Consider the following 19451-nt stretch of genomic DNA (forward strand, 5'->3'; position numbering starts at 1 on the left):
GGCTAGGTGCCATCAGAGAGGCTCGGCATAAAGGCTGTGTCCCCATGTGGGGCTGAATGTTCTCATCTCTCCCTGAAGTCATTAGGCCCCCAGGACATTCAGCACCTGGCAGGATCAGGCCCTGAGGTGGCGAAGGAAAAGCTTAAGCATCAGCCAGGGGAGATGAACAATTCTTGGTCTCCACCAGTGGCTGGCATCTCCTGGGTGAAAGGGTTAATTCCCAGTGCGACGCATAGACGGTTACGCAGTGCCCTGCAGAAGGTCCTGAAAAGATGCCAAAATTGCTCGCTCGCTAGCGTGTTGGACTCCGAGCTCCCAGCCCCGTGGCCGGTGGAGAAAAGCTCTTAGCAGCGACTCCTGCAGTCAGTGAAGCCTCTCAACGGAGTGCGAGGACAAAAGGCCATTTTTCCGGCTCAGTCTCATTCTCAAGTGGTGGCTCGGGATAGAGCCCTTAGGAGTTGCTTTAATGGCCTAATTTTCTTATTTCCCAGCCCCCCTCTCTTTGTGAGATAGTTACGAGTCTCTCCTGCTGAGAGTCACAAAAGGACCTTCAGAGCATTGGCAACCGAACAAAACATTAGTGTCAGCAAATAATGTGATTTTAATAGTTCAATTCCAGTTTCATTATGTGCCAATTACTGCTGTGTGCCGGCCTGGGACCCTGCAGCCAGGCTCCCCGGCACCAATTTGTTTGTTTGCATTAGTGTAAAAAGGAGGCTTTAATATGCAGCGCTGAAGGAGCTGCTAATTCTAGCATTTCGTGCCACTCACAACTCACTGCTCCCTCGCAGACAGGAGATGCTGCCTCCACCAGGCCCCAACCTGGCAAAGCCTTAGCCACCTGCAGTAGTTAAGCACATGTGCAAGTCCTGGGATCTCAGGGCCCACAGTGTGTCTGGGCAAGGGAGAAAACAGAGCAAAGTCCTCTTGTATTTCCTGGGATCCCCTCTCTAGTGAGGAGTCCAAGTTCAGCTCACAGCACCAAAGGGATTTGAACACCCAGCCACAACGGTGGCTTTTCCTCTGAGGAAAAGCAAGGGCCCATTTTCGAGCCAAGTGTGAATATGTTTGCTGCATGCTTCTGAAAATCCCTGACCCTCCTGTCCTGATGGAGAACTGGGGGGTTCTAACCATAAAATACAAATAACATAACTCTCAACCCACCTTTAACTGCATTTAGCATTTTTCCTCTTCACAGCACTTTACAAACCCTAAGTCCCCCCCTGCCCCAAGGTAGGATTACCCCTGTTCTGCAGCTGGGGAAACTGAGGCACAAAGCACTGTCCGGCCTTGCCCAAGGCCACAGAGGGAGACCGTGCCAGGAGTTCCTGGTTCAGCCCACACCTCTCTCTCTGCGAGTGCCAGCTACACAATCTGCTGTTTCAGGATCTGAAAGCTCAGCACAGGGAAGCCCCACTGCTCTTTTGCCTCCCATTGCCCAGCTCTCTCCTGCACAATCTGAGGAGTGAAGAGGGAAGCCTGGGGCGGCTGGCAGAGTAGGAGAGGGCTGACAGGGCATGAGCTCAGCTCACTGCTCTGGGCTCTGGCAAGGACAAGGAGCTGGATAACATCTGTTCCAAATCTACTCAGCCCATTGTAATGCGAAGGACAACCGTGAACACTGGCTACCAGGCTGCACCGTTCCCAGCTCCCGCTTCCTGTGCCCGCTCCTTTCCCCCCAATCTTCAGTCAGAACAACGGCACCCAGCCTCCTGAGAAGACTCAGGACTGTCCTCTAGTCTCACTCGCTCAGGTATAAGTCAGGAGTAACTGCACGGAAAGCAATGAAGTGATGCTGGGGTAAAAGCAGCTGACATGAGACCAGACTCAGGCCCTCGGCTTTCCAGGTAGAGCCGCCAGCCCAAGCCCCAGCACTCCAGCTCTGTTGTGTTATTTGTCACCTTGCACCAAAACTGCTTGTTGCAGTTCTGCGTCGGGCGTTATTCCGCGCGCTGGTGACAGAGGCAAGGGCTGGAAGGATGGTGTGGCTGGAGGAGCCAGTGTCTTGATCCCGGGTCTCCAAAGCAGGATCAGGTTTGGGGGTCCCAAATAAATCTTTTAAAAGCCGCTCACCGAGCACTGGGCAGAGCACGCCACGCTGCAATCCAGCAGACAGGAGGGAGCTGAGTACTTCCTTCTCTGGATCAGGGTGAAATCCCCTCTGCATCCATTGTCCACGTCACTCACCACCTTGTTAAGAGCAGAGGGAGAGGCTGCTGCAGCTGCTGCTTGGAGACGAACGGTGCGACCACCACGGTGTATCAATCACGCACTGCCTGTGGCTGCAGTTTGTCACGGCTGCGAGCCGCATCCGCATCTGCCCAGCATGCTGCCCGACCCTCGGGGCTCGTACGAGGGGGGCCTGGAGGAATGGCTCACTTCGTACTTTGTGATTCCTCCCTCCTCTTCTCCCCCAGGGAGAGGTGGGGGTGTTTCCCAGGAGATCCACGGAGCCACAGATCTAACAGCCATTCCGCAGGAGTTCAGCTCTCATTGTGAGGGACATGGTATAAATACATAGACGGACAAAACTGGTGTCCTTGCCCCTCCCCTGCTCTGCCAGTGCCATGCCCCCAGGCATGCTCCCTGCTCAGATACGGGGAGACCCCCTGGAACGCAGCTCTGTGGCGGAGATCCCTCCATTCGTAGCCCAGCGGGCCGCAGAGCCGCCCCAGCTCTGCTCTATTCTGTGGCTCCATCAGGGCCTGAGGGTCTGGCCCTTTGCCTTCCACCACCAAATAAATGGCCAGGAAAGAAAGTCACTCTATAACGTTACTGCTTTGGGACTGAACAACTGACCCGCATGTCCGGCCTAAGGGTGAGCGGGCCAGACGGGCTCAGAGCTGCCGGGGGCTGAACATAATCCATACGCTTAGTCACGCCTAGTGACCAGACCACGCACAGAGGTGATGGTGTCTGCTGCAGCCTCTGAGCCAACTGACCCTATTACAGTCCATGGCAAGACTCCCACTGACTGCAATGGGGACAGGTGCCCAGGCTCATGCATGGGCTCTCTGGGCGCGGGAGGCTCTGAAGAAGCATTTGGACGGTCAGCCTCGGCCGTGTTCTGTGCTGGAGCGTTGTCTGGGGCTGAAGCTCCGGGGGCTGCTAGGCACCTTGCAGAGCTTGCTGTGCATTTATACCAGCTGGCGCGTGGTGCTTGCTGTGTATTTGCAAGCACTGGGCGCTTCGCGTGCTGCCGGGCAGCCTGCAATACGGACTGGGAATGAATAAAGATAATTCTGTTCTCCGGAGGGGGAAGGGGTGTCAGTCTGATAGCCAGCTGGCCTAGTGGTCAAGCAGTGGCTGCACAGATCTTTTCGGCCTGGTGCTTCTAGAGGGGGTCCTGGCTGGGTAGTATGTGGTGGGCCTCAATCTCCCTGAGTGTCCCTTCCACTCCCCTGAGGGGTCTGTCATGGGGTAGGTGCAGCAGAGCAAGGTAAGGGGACCCAGGACCACCCACCTCACCAGGTCCTGAACCAGGGCGCTAGTGGGGCCTTACAGTGTCTGGACCAGTTTTTGCCCAGCCCTGCAAATTATACTCCCCCCGGGTCGCTTTCTACCAGGCTGTGGCTCCCTCATTTAGGGCCTGGACAGAGATTTAGGTGTATCCACTTCATCTGCCTGTAGGACAATGTCCCATTCTTCACAGGCTCTTGTGAGTTTCCAACTCCCAAACGGGAGGAGCAGCGGGGAGATCTGGATCACGGTGTCCACTGTAGGCTTAACAAAACTGTAATCCCTCCTCTCACAGCTCCAGGTGTCAGCCTCACCTCCTGGTGCAGCCTGTAGCTCCTTCCCCTGGCCTGCCAGGGCCCTTTCAATCTGTTCCTCCACCTGGAGCATGTCCTGCAGCTGCTCAGGGACAGGCCCCCCCTGCCTTGCCCTGGGTTAGCACCGTCTGTAGACTCCATCACTTTCTTCAACAATGGAACTTTACTGAGTGGTCAAACGTCAAGAACAAACGAACGAACGAAAGAAAAAGACCAAACCCCACAGGCGATGCACTAGAAACCTCTCATGTAAACTGGGGGACTGGAACTTTACACTTGGAAAGGCAGCAAACAAACATTTCTGTCCATTTCAGTGCACACATGTAGCCCATTGTGGCCAGGCATATCCCAGCTGTGGTTCCCACAGGCCAGCGTATGTGACACCGGGGTTTTCTTTGCTGTCCCACCATGTGGAGCGGTCAGAATAAGGATGCAACCCGTGATGCCACATGGAATGTCGGGGGGTGTAAGGACCTGCTACCAGGGAGTTCTCCAAGGACTGCAAAGGGTGGGGAGTCGGGGATGGCTGGACCTGTAGGCCAGCCAGGGTCTTCAGCATTTGGGTTTGCTGCCCGAGAAGACCTCTGATGTCCTGGTGCACCTGCATCTCCTTTCACTGCTGGGATTCCTGGGCCTTTCTCCTGTCTGCTCTTTTCTTCTCCATAACGTCTGCCATGGTGGCCCTCCAGGCCCTTTGTTTGTGGTCTGATGCAGGATCTCGCTGAACACATCCTCCTTAGTCGTCTTCTTGCTCCTCCTCTTTAGGGCCAGGCGTTCTGCGGGTGTGGAAGGGGCACCCCTCAAGCCTGCAGCGGCTGATAAAAACTGACAGATGCCTCACAGGATTTACAGTCACAACGGAAAGGGAAAGAGAAGTTTTAAAACTCCCTTCCCTTGTTCTCAGACAAGCTTGCAATAAGACATGCCACTTATCGCCACTTCAGCTTTGGGTGGGGGAAAGGAACTTCAGTTGCATGAAACAATCAAATTTCAGCCCCTATTCCATGGGTAGGAGTACAGGGCCCTGGCACTGAACACTGGCGCTATTTTCCACAGGTGGTGGGGATTTTAGCTGATATCTCACTCTGAAGGATAACAAAAGCCCAGAGAGCTCAGCTGCTACTTGCGTCCCGAAGCCGGCCGGACCTAGAGGCCACTGCCATTTACTGCAATCGTGCTAGCCAAACTCATGGCAGAGTGGCATGGGAAAGTGTCCTACTGGCTACCGCAGAGGAAGAAATAAGGCAGCTGTCCCTAGAAGCCTTCGCGTTATGATTGCAGAATATCTCCAGGAAAGTTTCATTGAGATCTCTCGGGAGGATACAAGGGCCATATGTGCACAAACGAACTGCTCCACGTGGCCCCCTAGCCTAACCCCGCAGGTGAATGAAAAGCACATGGCAGCTCGGCCTCTGTTTGTTGTGCTTCTGTCTCTTCTCACACATGAGTAAAACCGTGAGAAGTTGATTCCTGGGTCTTGTTAGCTTGGGAACAGGCCAGGCACCATCTTTAAATTTAAACACTGTAAGGAAAAATGCATGCAGTCATTTACCCGGGTCTCTTCCCCTTCATCAGTCTCATCCGTCCTCGGCTGGCGGGAATGGCTGGAGACTGGTGGAGTCTCGAACAGGTCTTGGCTCGTGGCATGGCTGGACCGCCTGCCACGTCTCCCTCCTCCTGCTCCTCGCTGTTCCAGGCAGGGGTCTGTGTCTCAGGGTCTCGAGAGGTATCCACAATGGCCTGCCAGGTGCTGGTGGGGTCTCTGCCAAGTATGGCCTGCAGCTCGCTGTAAGAGTGGCAGGTCTGAGGCTCAGCATCAGATCGGTTGTTGGCCGCCCTGGCCCGGTGGTATGCCTGCCTCAGTTCCTTTGCTGTCCTGTGGCACTGCTGCTGATCCTTGTCGGACCCCTTTTGCCTGCATCGCTGGTGCGAGCTGTTCATAGATGTCCATGTTTCTGCGGCTGGTCCGTCGCTCAGCCTCTTCTCCCCTGCACCCCGGGGCCGGGAGATCCAATACCTCCTGTCTAGGCCAGGCAGGAGTGCGGCTGGGGCGCGGAGCTGGCACGGGCAGTTGCACATGGCCAGGGAGACCTGCTAAGTGTGCTCACCACGCTGGACAATCAGGAAACGGCATTTCAAAAATACTTGGGGGAGTTCTGGGGGTGGCGGCTACTCTCTGTGACCGCTGAGCAGTGGCGTTCACCATTGTGACCAGAGCGGTCACTGATGCAGGGAACGGGGCATTGTGGGTCAGCTGTTGGAGGACTGCTAGGTCGACACAGGTCAAGCAGTGTCTACACGCGCACTGCGAGGACCTCAGCAGGTTGGTCGGGGTTTGCTGCGTGGCCCTAATGGAGCGCGTAGGACAGCGGGTGACACGGTGTAGACACGGGCACAAGTACGTTGATGGAAGGAGACTTATGTCGACCTGCGTAGCGTAGACCATGCCTAATTAGCCCCAGCTCTCACGGCATCACAGAGGCTAGCGATGAAAAGGACCTAGCAGGTCATAACCCATCCAGGGCAGATGCTCTCTACGCTCCCCAGACAGACTCATCTCTTCGGGGCAGGGACCACGCCCATTTGTCTGTCCAGTGCAGCAGGGCACCCTGCTATCAGTCCCTGCACACTAAGGAGCGAGAGGAGTGGATGGGATGGACAGATACACAGACAGACTCTCAGCCTCCGAGGCTGCCCTCAGAGCTGGCCTGTGTGAAGGGACAAGTGCTGGAACAGCGTGTGCTTTGTCCTCTGTGCTTTGGGGCGAGAGGGGCATAGGGAAGAGGTGTGAGCAGCTGCAGGGGGTGTGGGATTACCGTAGTGTCCACCAGCCTTGTTAGTCAGAGCCCAGGGCCTGCTGTGGTAGGAGCTGTACAAACATAGTAAATTCATAATCCCTTGCACTGGGGTGCTTGCCTTTGTGGGGCTACGGAGGGCTGAGCCCTCAGGTGGGAGGATCCCAGCAGGGAGGAGAGGTAGCTGTCAAGTACTAGGAGGAGGGGTGAACAAAGCAAAGCCCCCAACTGAGGGACTACACACAAGGCAGCGAAAGCACAGCCCACAATTGCAGTGATGCGAGCCACAGGCTTCCAGAAGCCCACTCAGCTGAAGCATTTCAGAGCTCTCTGCTCCCCTTGTCCTTAGGGCATAGGCAGTCTGGATCCACAGGGAGTCCCCCTCCCAGGTCTGTGCAAGGGAGCCCAGACACCAGTGACCTTATCCTCTTGATGTAATCAAACTCACTAATTGGGCTTGTCATTGCAATGACACTGCTGTCTGCAATGCACAATGGCCTGACATGCACACAAACCCTATGGCAGTGTCTTCCCCTCCGTGCAGCCAGCAGCTGCTGTGCACAGTTCATTACTGGAACAAAGGGAAAGGGGAGGGATAAGGAAGCACAAAATATGCACATCTGCTAATACAATCTCCAACTCTTCAAGGATTCAACAAGTGACCCTGCCTCCCTCCCTCCCCCGCCCTCTGTTTTCATTGCAGGGCACAATTATTCTCCCATCATTCTGTCAGTTCCATGGATCTCATTAAAACAAGATTTCATCTCCCATCAACTTGCGAGAATGAAATGCTGATTCTTATTTGTTATGCATTTGATCATACAGTTTATGTTTCAACTCAGAAAAATATTCTCTCTTGCACTGACAGGGCATGGCTAGGTTTTTATGAACCAAACACAGTGGCAGCTTCCTGAGAAATAAGAAATCAATTACAAAAAATCATTTAATTTTCAAAAACTGATGATCAAGCAGAAATCTACAGAGAAGGCTATTAGAGCTAATTACTGCCTTCTTCAGATTAAAAAAAATCCAAGGAACACTAGTGTAAAAATTAATAGAAAGGGTTTGGACAGCAGCTCTTCTCTGAAGAGTGTGTTGAAAGGCTTGGTTTATTGTCACAAGCACAGTTAGCCCTTCAATTGTTGGTGTGTCACGTTAAACTTCGCGCCTCCAGAATAAACCTGTTGAAATGCACATTCTCATTTGCAAGCATCACCCAGAGACAAGCCACACAGCAAGTAGCCAGCTAAAGACCCTCATTATTAATCTTGTTCAGAGTGATATAAATAATCCAAAACAATACCAGCATCTCCTCCGCTCCTTTGCCAGCCACCTCTGTCCTTAACTTGTTCCAATTACTGACTCCAATTTTCAAGTGTTGAAACCAAAAAAAAAAAAAAACCAGCCTAGCCCCAGTTGTAACTAAATTCATTAATCATTATCCTGAGATGAAAAAACAAGAGAGACCCACTGATCTAAAAGTAATTGATACAGAGTACAATTTTCCTAAAAGGTAATTTGGGATATTATTCCTTAATCCTTTATTTAAACAAGGAGGAAATTGCTTTTCAGTTGCAGCCATTTTAATCCATTATACATCTTGCAAAGTGAAATAATTAGAAAGATCTCCATGTGGCACAGTCTGAATGATGTCACATCAATGCATTGATTAAAGGCTTGAAGGCCTTCCTTTCCCACCCACCCCCAACACTTCTTCAAACCCCAGGTGAGGACCCACAGCCACTGGGTGTTCCAGCTCATGCTCTGAAAAACGCTGGATCATACCCTGAAAAGCCCAGTGCACTGCCAAGGAGAAACAGGTGGGACCCAAAAGAGACAACAGGGGAATTGGCTGATTTCAATACAAGTTGTTCTTTAATAGGCCCAGTTTATATCCAAGAAAATGGTGTAATTAGGGAATCAAAGGAATCCCTGCTTGTTTGAGTGGTTAGAGCAAAGGCCTGGCAAACAGGAGGGCCCTGTGTTCCCAGGGGAATCCTGTGGCTAAAGACACAGGATTAGAAATCAGCCAATCTCCATTCCGTATCCAGCTCTGCCACAAACCCAGGCCATAACTATGCAGCTGGATCCACCCAGGCAGACTCTTGCACCCAAACAGGAGTCCGTAGAAGTCAATGGGGCCCTGCTGGGGGCCACGTGAATCCAGTTTCAGGAATAGGGGCCTTGCTTTTCTGTATTATCACAGCAAGTCATTTCTCCTTGCTCTCCCCCAATTTAAATGGGGATAATGATAAGATCAGATGCACATGGAGGCCTAATGAAATGTCTCCAAAGCGCACTGAGATCTTTGGATGGAAGGTGATATAGAAATGCCAAGTAGAGTTAATATTAATCATTCGGGCAGAGCCAGAGAATGACCTCTGAGCTATTGTGTGACCTCTGGGAAATCATGTGGCCCCGCTGTGCCTCGACCAAACCAGATGTGAAACTGGGTGGAAGCAGAACATGACTGGGCAAACAGATGCCACATCCAAGCCGAGCTTTTCTGAGCAAAGACATTACAAGACAGAGAGGAATGAATACCAAATGCAAATACATTGCGTGATGTGCACAGACTGGAGAAGGCTGTCCCCTTGGCATGTGCACATGCTCCTATTAACGCTAATGGGAGGCAGGCAAGCGTGTCAAGGGGAGAACAGTCCCCAAAGGACTTTCTTTCTCTTTGATATTTCTCCATTTAGAGAAGATAGTTTTGACCTTTTGCAAGCAAAGTGGGTAGGAATTTGTAAACTGAGAAATCTCATCAGCATGAGACACAGGATGAAACACAGCCTGATCCAGGCTGCTAATGGTGTGCTGATTGCATCTGACTATCCCCAAACTGAGCATGGCTGTGCTTTACTGGCTAGGAAGAGCATTTAAGACTGGGCTGGAAATCTGCATGCAAGGAACTATCCCTCTTCTGACCATTCATAATTATGGAAGCCCGGAACTGGTCCAATGTTAAGGCACATTTCCCAGCATTTGTACCCTCGCCTGCGGGTAGTCAGAATAGATTGCACATGTTCACTCTCATGCAACTGATACCGTCTCTAGGGGATACCACAAGAATGATTTTGCATGTTTATTGTGAATGGGCTGATTACAGTGGACTTTAATGGATTGCTACAGTAGCTTTAAATCAAGGTAACAGAAACACGAGTGCTCTATAGCAAGGACACATTATTAGGCACATGGGCAGATACAGTTTGCACCCACAAAACTTGCGCCTTCACTTTTACGCCGACAGTTCAGCTGCAGGACAAAGTGCAGCATTAGCAGCTGAAAGTACCCAACTGCGGATCTAGGCTTGTGCTGAAATTCATTTTGCAGGTGCCAAAAATGCAGGGGCAAATTCTGCAGGTGCAAATTGTTCTCACAAAAGTGAAGCTGGGCCTCAGGCTTGTAAATACATTGACTGAATGTAAGTTGTGATACGCAAAAGGCCCCAGTCCAATAGGGCCAGGGCCAGGGCCAGGGCCAGGCCCCCACTGACAAAGAAGCTCAAGGAAAAGTCTTCTCTTCACATGCACAGTTAACACAGCAATAATTCAACCCCTAGAAACTGTCACATCCACCTGCACCGAATCCAGCCTCACTAATGAGTTTAGTAAACTGCATGTAACTGGTAATGGGCGCAAGTAACAAATCCTAAGCTTAGAAAGAGGCTGATCTGCAATTTGAGCCCAACATATCCAGGAGATCAGTTCTGAGAGCTACCATTTTAATTGGCTTAAAACCCTACCACACCATAACAGATCAGGGGGTCAGATTATTTATAGAACCAGGAGCAAAAATAAATAAATAAATAAAAATTAACCAATGACTACAATGTAATTGTAGCTGAGCCATTCTCAAACTGTGACCCATGGAGCACTGGTGGGCCATGGTCCGCTTGCTAACAGTCTATAGACAGCTGGCTGGTCCCAAGGTGCTGGCTCTCCTCCACATCTCCAGCTGCTACAGCACATTAAAGACAGTTTTTACACAACAGATTTCCCTAATATCGCTTTTCCTTGTAAGCACTTGCTGCAGATGCCACGGGGCTGGGATCAGAATGGGCAGGAAGGCAGGTTTCAGAGTAGCAGCCGGTCTGTGCAGTCATGAATGAGAAGGGACAGACAATCTCACTATTAAGATGCGTTCTATACTGCGGAAAAGTTTGAGAACCCTTATGCTACCTGATCATGGGAAGAGTAACAGACAAATGCCTCCACACAGATATGCTGGGACAAACAAGGCCACAGAACACAGAAATACAAGGTGGGAATTGCGTCAAAACCCGATCCAAAGTCCTCAGTTGCTAGTTGCATTTTTTTCAGAAATTTGCCACGGTCTCCCCTTTCTCTCCCAGCATTAACGTCTCTACAAATCCGCTCTGTTGCAGAGGCCTAGCTCCTTCGCACTGTCTGCCTGTAGCTGTGTGACTCTGAAAGAGTGTTGCAGGCTGTCTGGGGTGGAGAAGAGAAAGGGAAGCTCAATAGCCTGGCCCTGGGAAAGAGGCATGCCAGTAAATGATCAGCTCAGAGCCCTGGAGAGCCCGTGGAGCTGCAGGCAGTGGAGCTGACCTCTGGTGAGTGCCTGTCTGTGCTGTCTCTCATCCTGCTCACATGGACCTGTCCCAGCTGTTTCGGTGGGGAGCAGAGGAATGAAATGCCAGAGGACAGGGACAAAGGAAGGGGAGAGGCTGGATGTGCGATGGCTCCAATGGTACCCCACTCCTGCACGTTCTATGTGACACCACTGACTTCTATGGGTGCGGGCACAGAATGGGACCCTGATCTGAGCCAAAGGCATCCAGCACCCTGCCAGATGCTCTCAGCACCTCACAGGATCAGGCCCTGCAGGGAACCAAGGCTGAGCTGTTCAGTTTCTAACTGAAGGGGTGAGTGGATTAGAATGGTGCAGCCCTTTAGCCGCGGACTGCTCGCTGTGGTCCCTTGTTACAGGGACCAGAAGGACACCACGTTCACCCCTTAACGAGGGGCTAGCAGCTTGGCTGGCGTCCACACACATGCATTATAAACCGGGGGGGGTTGCTGGGTAGGGGTGATGCTGTCAGCTGTCCGGTGCCTTTTTATCTGGTACCTGTTTCCTCATGCCATGAAAAGGCTCCATAAATGTAATATTTCAAAACAGCCCCCAGCCCAGTGCTGCCTTCCCCATCCCTGGGGTTTAGGTAAAGCACCCCCATGGCACATCAGTTATATTTAGCCCTCAAAGCCTGTCTCGGCCCAGGGCTTTCCCTTCCTCCCGGCTCCAGTTTGCCCAGGACTCTCCTCTCTTCCTGAATGGATGGGGCTCACCGGAGGGAGCTTATATAATAACCCCAAGACACACACCCAAGGGGAAGCAGCCCCAGCCTCCATCACCTTCCCCACTTCACGCTGGTCGAGTGCTTCAGCCTCAGGGGACCAGATGCCCCCTACGCCCAGCTCATGAACTGTTGATCTCAGGGATCTGATTACAGAAGAGACCCTTTCCTGCTCTAGGACAGGTTTCAGAGCAGCAGCCGTGTTAGTCTGTATTCGCAAAAAGAACAGGAGGACTTGCAGCACCTTAGAGACTAACCAATTTATTTGAGCATAAGCTTTCGTGAGCTACAGCTCACTTCATCGGATGCATCACGAAAGCTTATGCTTATGCTGAAATAAATTGGTTAGTCTCTAAGGTGCCACAAGTCCTCCTTTTCTTTTTCCTGCTCGAGCGCATCTGTTCCAGACACGCAGCTGGGGCCATGTCCCACCCCGGGGGGGAGATGGGTGTAGCTGAGGACAGGACTGCCTCTAAAGCTTTGGAAATTAGAAGCATGAGATCTGGGGGTGAGGGCCTGGAGTAGGCAGGTCCTAGGGGAAGGTGGGTGATGGGCTCCTGGGCCTGAGGAGCAGGGAGGGTCCCTCACCCCAGTTGCTGGCTGATGTCCAGCTGCAGAACTGTTCAAAGGACAAGTCCAAAGGCAGGCTGCAAACTCCCCATCTGGACACAGCAGGTGGTGGGGGCAGATCCCCCCCGGGGATCCTCAGGGAAATTCAGGCTACACCCAGCTCCCTTCCACTGCTCCCCAGAGCCTCTGGAGGGCTCCTACCCCCAGGCCTGGCTGCTGAGTTCCAGGGGCAGTGCAAGGCGTGTGGGGAGCAAGGCTGGGAGAGATCCCTGGGTCCTGGACCCCCTTCCCCTGCCATTTTCAGAGGCAGGGTGGAGAAAGAGACTCGCTAAAGCCCCAGGCCTGGGTTGGGCTGGGCAGACCCCGTCTGCGCTGCAGCTCTAGACACGGCTCCGGGGTTGTCCTAGGTGAATTCGCCGGGCCAAGGGGCAGATCCATCCATGCTCCCCCGGACTCCCCGCTCCCGGTTGAACTGGCCGAGCTGCCGCTGGAAGGGGGCGGGAGCCCAGGCTCCCCTTCCACCCCCCAGCTCCCCAGCCCGCTCCGGCCCTGCCCCAGCGGAATTCCCCTGGCTCTGCAGGGGAGCGGGGCCCGGAGCCAGCCCCCGCCCCCCAGCTCCCCCGAGGCCCGGAGCCAGGCCCCCCTCCGCCCCCCGGAGCCAGGCCCCCACCGCTCTCCGCAGGCCCGGAGCCAGGCCCCTCACGCCCCCACGGGCCCGGAGCCAGCCCCCCCTCCGCCCCCCCCGGGCCCGCCCCTACCTCCAGACCTGTCCCAGCTGCAGGAGGTGGATGAGGGACTGCAGGATCCAGATGCAGAGGCGGCAGCAGCCCCGGGTCCGGGGGGCGCCGGGGGCCGGGGCCGGGGCCGGCGAGAGGCGCGCGGAGCCGGGCCGGCCGCCGTCCTTGGGGCCGCCGCTGTCCTTGGTGCTGGCGGCCGGCGCCGGCGGGGCGGCGGCCGGGGCGGCCCCGGGGGCTCGGGGCGCCGTGTGGTCGTACACGAACCAGCGGAAGCTGAGCAGCTGCACCACCAGCGAGGGCAGCAGCGCGAAGAGCAGCGTGAGGCCGAACCACCAGCGCTGGCGCCGCAGGTAGTAATCGGCCGCCAGCCACAGGTCGCTGGCCCCGTCCGAGAAGAAGACGAGCAGGGCGCCCAGCACCCAGCAGCAGTCCAGCAGGCTGTAGGCGCGGGGCGCCGGCCCGGGCCCCGCGCCCCCGCGGCCCGCCCCGCCAGGCAGGCTGCCCCCGCCGCCGCCCTCCGCGCCCGGCTCCATGCGCACGGCCGCGGCGGCCCCGGCTCCATCCGACTTCGCGGCCATGTTGGGGGAGAGGAGGAGAAAGGAGGGAGAGGGAGAGACTTCCGGAGGGAGGGCGGGCTGGGGCGGGGAGGGGGGAGCGATGGAGGGGGGGGGAGGGGAGGGGGCTGGAGAGGGGCTAGAGGAGGGGCGGGGGTGGAAGGGAGGGGGCTAGAGGAGGGGAGGACCCCGTGCTGGACGCCCCCTCTGCAAACCCACCTCCCCTCTTCGAGTTACCCCCCCGCCCCCACGGCAGCAGCAGCCGGAGCCTGTCCGGATGGGGCCGCCGGGCGAGGAGGAGGCAGAGGCGGGCGGGGAAGAGCTGGGGTCCCGCCCCACTCGGGCGGGCGGTTATTCATTCATTCCTCCTGCATCCCCCCTTCCCCGCTCCTTCGTCCGCCCGCTTCCCCTCGCCCCACCGGTCCCGGGGCCGAGGGGCACACGCTGTGGCAGGCTGGAGGCTGGGGGCGCTCTCCCAGTTTGGGGGCTTCGCCCATCAGCGGACCAGAGCGCCCCGAGGCCTGCCCTGACCCCACCCAGGCTCACACGCGTGTTCAGGCCCGGTTGTCATGGCTTTTAAGCCTCACCCCACGGACGCTGCATTTGCACGAACGCTTCCCCACCGCCTGCTCCTATCGACCGCAGATCGTCTCCATCCCTCCCCGGCGCGCAGGGAGCAGGGCGCTGCTAAGGGGAGCCGACGCTCCGAGGCCGCGGGCCCCTCTGGTCCAGGCTGCCAGGAGTCCGGGGCTCGAAGCCCCTGCCCGGCTCTCTGCGTCTCCCGCATACTTGTTGATGCGTCCTCGGATTACTCCGTTCGCAGCTCCAGCTCCTTGGGCGCTCGGGTCCCGCCCCGACCCCCTGCAGCCGGGGCAGGGCGCGCTGCGCCCCGCTAGACTCTACGCGTTCCCCCCAGGCCAGCCCCGGCTCAGTCTGCGAGCTACTGGGGGCGTCCCCGCTGCGGACTGCGAGGAGTCGGCCTTGGCTCTGGGGAGCCGGGCAGGTCTGAGCCAGGCTGCTCCCAGGTCCTGAAGGGAAAGAACCGCTTGGGAAACCCCGGGGTCGGGGTGGGGGGACATTGCCCCTCCTGCGCTGTCAGGAAAGGGGCGCTGGGCTGGTACAGGCTGCTCTGGGAGGAGCAGGGGAAGGGGCCAGGCCCGCTGTTCTCCAAGGGAAGGACTGAAGCGACGCCAGAGGCCAGGGAAGAAGGAAGAGCAGCCCCATGCCCCATTTCTGCCCTTCAGCGGGGAAGCGAGGCTGAAGGCGGCCACATCTGCTTTCCCCTTCGGGAGCAGGGGGCCAAGAGAAATGGGCCCCACCTGGCAGGGGTGTGCGGAGCATCTCCGGGGGCAGACTCCCTTGCGCCTTCCTGTCGTCTCCCCAAGGAATCCACCGCCTCCCCGCGGTGTGCGCCTAGGGCGCACGGGTCTCCGCTCCACACCCAGCTCGCTCCTTCTCTTGCTTCCCTCCCGTGGGAGGCCGGCTCCTCTCGGGACGCAGAGTTCTGGCCTGCGAGGCCGGCCGCCGGCGGAACCTCCGCTGGGCTGCTGGCGGGGCCGTGGCTGGCTCTGCTCCAGGTCCTGCCAGGAGCTCTGCGCGCCTGCCTTCTCCTTCCCTCCTCAGCCACAAGCTCACACTTCACGGGGCGTCGGGACGCAGCAACGTTCCCTGTCCTCTCACCCCGCTGCTGTAAAGGGCCCGCTCCTCAGAGGGGCCATTAGGCCTGTTTGGAGACGTCCCAAGCTGCCAAACTGGGATGTAGCTCCAAGCTCCCCTCCAGCGCAGAGGGTGGTGGGATCCCTTCTAGAAAGAAGGTCCGGATTCTGAAAGCTTTACTCCCCTCAAATAATACTTTACTCCCCCTAGAGTCAGAGGGGCTAGTCATGAACCAGGTTCTGCTGGTCCATGTGCACCTCTCCAGCATTGGGGGAAAGGTCGACTGAGGGGGCCTGGTGAGGAGCCATCTCTCATGAGGGTTAGTGCACTGGCCAGCTAGGTGCCCCCTCCCAGAGGCAGCAAGTCAAGATGGGAAACCTTTCCAGGAATCTCACACTGGGCCCATGGCCAGCCTTACCCCAAGTCTCCTATGGGGAGGTCCACGCTCAAATTCTTTGTCATGTTTTAATGTGCTAAATATGACTGTAGACAAAACATGGATGTTCCTTTCAATTTTTGTTCAACCCTTGGCTGAGAACCAGTGTGGGGTATACATGTCTGTACTGGAATTTACAATGGTTAGTTAACACCCCTAAAAATACAAGAATCCAGCTGGACACACACCTTCTATGTTCATTTCCCTCCTGCACCACAGCCAGGAGCTTTCCTGGACTGAGAACAGAAAGCTCACCACGACTATACTCCACCTCCTCATTTCTTCCCCAGTTTAAAGCCACAGGGAGGGATGTGACAGGATCGCTGTAGACCATTTCCCCTCTGCACAGGGGTTTTATCTGGAGCCAGGCACCGGCCTTTTGGCAGGGGAGGGAGGAGACAGTAGATGAAAGGAAACGGTGAGGGGCTCAGGTGACCTGATATTTTGGGTTGGAACGAAGCTGTTGGTTCATGCACGAGGAAAGTTAGGTGGGGAGGAGACAGCAGAAGCAGCAGGGCTGCCTGGGGGTGGGGTTTTAAATGAAAATACCTCCTTGATAAGGCCGCACTTAATGTGCCCCACTTAATGGGCCATATTGCAGAAACTGCAGGTTCTGCAATATTAGACTGTCACCGCAGGTTTCACAACAAGAGCCCCACTGTGTGCAGGGCTGACGGTGGAAGCCCCAGCCACCCTGGGGCTGAGAGGGAGCCCCCGCTGTCAGCCCCCTGTTCCGGTTGTCATCCCCAGGCAGCCGACAGCAGAACATCGTGGAAAAGTACGAATGGACTTTATTACCATAAGGTCCATTATTACTTTTCCACAATTTTCCATGGCTTGTCTGCCACTCAACAGCAATGTTTTACAATCCTCCCACAATTCAAGGAGCGCCTGACTCATTGCTGTCAAAGGTGGACATGCTCAAAACTTAGCTGTCGCCTGCAGGCAGGAGCCTTTGAGGTAGTTGTGGCACTTTTTAGGGTTACCCCAAGGTGTCCAGGGTGAATCACGACCACCAGCTTACAAGGAGAGAGCCTTGTCTGTGCCCACCTGGGGAAGCCCGCCTGCCCTCCCAGCTGGTGGCAAGACAAGCACTCTCCGCAGGCCCTGCTCATTCCCAGTGCAAGCTAGGAATTTACACACCCCACTTGGTTACACTCAAGTGCCCAGTCCCCTACCTTCCTGATACCTGCCATGCACACCTATCCGCTGCTTCCAGGGAAGCAGTGAACGGAGGTGAAACCAGGGAACTGAGGTGCAGCACTCTCCTCAGTGCAAGGCACGGAGACGTGTCTACAGCAAAACCAATTTGAAGTTTATTCAACAGAGCTTGAGATCGATTTTCAAATAAAAGATAGTGTAAGTTTGGAAACATAAGGTCACAAGTAAAGGAAAACATAAACTGCACCCTATAGCCTATCCTTCCTTTCCTGTCTAATAAGGTCTTTCTCAACCATGGTCAGTTCTTCTCCGGTCCAGAAAGCTGAGATCCGCCTGTCATGAGAGAACACAGCTGGTAGAATCTCTTCTCTGTAATGGATAAAGTGTTGGGTCTTTTCCTCTTCTTTTATACAGTCACAGACTCTGTCTCTTACCCAGGGGGTCCCCTATTCAGAGACTTTTCTTGGGGTTCATTTGTCTTTGTAAATCCACAACTCTGCACCAGGTCCAGAGAGCAAATGCAGGACTGGCTCCATGCATGTCCATTGTTCTCAGTGGTGATTGAGTTAGCCTTGAGACCTCAAGGTGACAAGTTTCACACCAACAACTTTGAAAGCCAGTATCCACTATGTTACATAACTCGAAAATGATTTCCCATACAAACATCATGCAATAACCACCCCATCAGCTAGTTCGTAGCTTTCGGCAGAGACCATCTGACAACCCCCTTCAGGATGGCAGGACACAGGGGTAACACACCTGACTGGGTAAGCCTGGGGATGTGTGTGTCACAGGAGTGCCTTTCCAACAGGAGTGGCAGCGCCAAGCCGAGGAGTTCGTGTCAGTAGCTGGTGAGGAGATGGAGGGTATTTCCCGGGAGGGTCAGGAGGCTATCAATGTCCTCAGTGTGAAAGTGCTCATACTGCGTGTCAGGCGTATGACGCTCGGTGTGACGAGTCTACGACAGAGCCCATTCTCCATTTCCCCTCCACACAAGCTGTTACACAGGGATTCTCACACAGACTAGTTGCCCCATTCCCCATCGCATAGGTGGCTGCGTTTTAGGGATGTGAGAATGATCCCAAGGTATGTCGTTTAATACTCGCTTTGGGATCCTGTAGAATAAAAGGGTCTATATACATACGATATCGCTGTTAGATTAATAGTCAACACGCCATGGACGGACACGCATGCATCCATGGGAAGTGCCCGGGGGTGTGCAGGGAGTTTGTTAGATGTAAATGGAGGAGGACAGGCATTCCAGAGGGTGCTCACCAGAGGTACGAATGCACTGGCCGTGTATGTATCATCAGTGTGAGTGAATACCCACAACGGGTTTATTAGAACAAAGCTCTAGCAAAAGGGCTTTGCTCTCATGAAGAAGTTGCATGCACAGGGAGGTGCACAGAGAAGGAATCCTCACTCCCGTCCCCGGTACAGAACAGGGTCAAGTCACCCACATAGCTAGCACTACTGCTAGTAAATAAGGCCTGCTGCTGCTCCTTGGCATGGGTTTTAGGCCCTCCTGATCTATGTTGGGCATAGATCCACAGGCCGCAGCCCTGTTTGCGAGTGACATCACTCACTCTGAGCAGCTGCTGTGTGGATTTAACAGCAAAAATGCACTGTTCTCGCTGCACCTTACCTGTGAGATTTGTCCTGGTGTCTCTGTCTGCTGAGAAGCTGAATGTGCAAACGCCTGCTGGCCCTGAGTGGGTGTTGAGGGACATGGGGAGTGGGAGTGCCCTTAATGGGAGTGGACCAGACATTCTGATTAACTTTTAAAACTCTTTCTTGCACAGAATGAGATCAGTTTAAACCATTACTGTCTCTGGATCAGACTCCTACTCCATGAAATCAATGAAACGATTTGTGGAGTAACATGCTACTCAGTGTGAGTAAGAGTGGCGGAATCAGGCCCGGTGTGAGGCTTTGAGTGCTGCATACATTAGCATGGATAATGTGACTTTAATCCCTAACCTTGAGAAGCTCCTGACAGATCCTTTCGACAAACTACTGACTGGGGGAGGGGACTCTTCTCGGACTGAAAATCATTCCTCAGCCAAAAGAAAGGAGCCTTTGCACCAGCTGGTCTTTTCAAGAGCGTTGGCTCCTTCAGAGGAATGGCTCCACTTGCTCTGACCCTCCTTGAGAACCTCATTGACATGCTGAGAGAAGCGCTCTCTGATGCAGCCAGTCAGAGGCACTCGGAGGTGCACCTGTGCAATTTGGGCTCCCAGCCCTACCAGGCTCATCGTTCCCTTGGAGATGGTGGAAAGGCAGAGGCAGAGATTTGCACCTTATTCTCTGAGCATTGCTTACAAGCAGAGGAAATGATTGCTCCTTTTAGGCATTTCTAATGCTGCAGGCAGGCCTGGGCTTAAACTAATGATGCCAGCTCTGGCCACACTGAGACCCTGTGCAAAAAAAATTCTCTGAACCTTTCGTTTCAGAC

At 54.7% G+C, this 19451-nt stretch overlaps 1 protein-coding gene across 1 annotated transcript in view; it reads right to left on the reverse strand.

Annotated features, from left to right (window-relative positions):
• Window positions 1-13767, reverse strand: part of XKR7 (XK related 7) — a 31423-nt gene extending 17656 nt beyond the window's left edge. The window contains exon 1 of the mRNA XM_037915340.2: window positions 13211-13767. Coding sequence (XP_037771268.1) covers window positions 13211-13767 — 557 coding nt within the window. The remainder of the gene's footprint in view (window positions 1-13210) is intronic.
• Window positions 13768-19451: the final 5684 nt, after the last annotated feature.

This window comes from Chelonia mydas, chromosome 13, assembly GCF_015237465.2.
Source record: "Chelonia mydas isolate rCheMyd1 chromosome 13, rCheMyd1.pri.v2, whole genome shotgun sequence".
Taxonomy (NCBI): Eukaryota; Metazoa; Chordata; order Testudines; family Cheloniidae; genus Chelonia; species Chelonia mydas.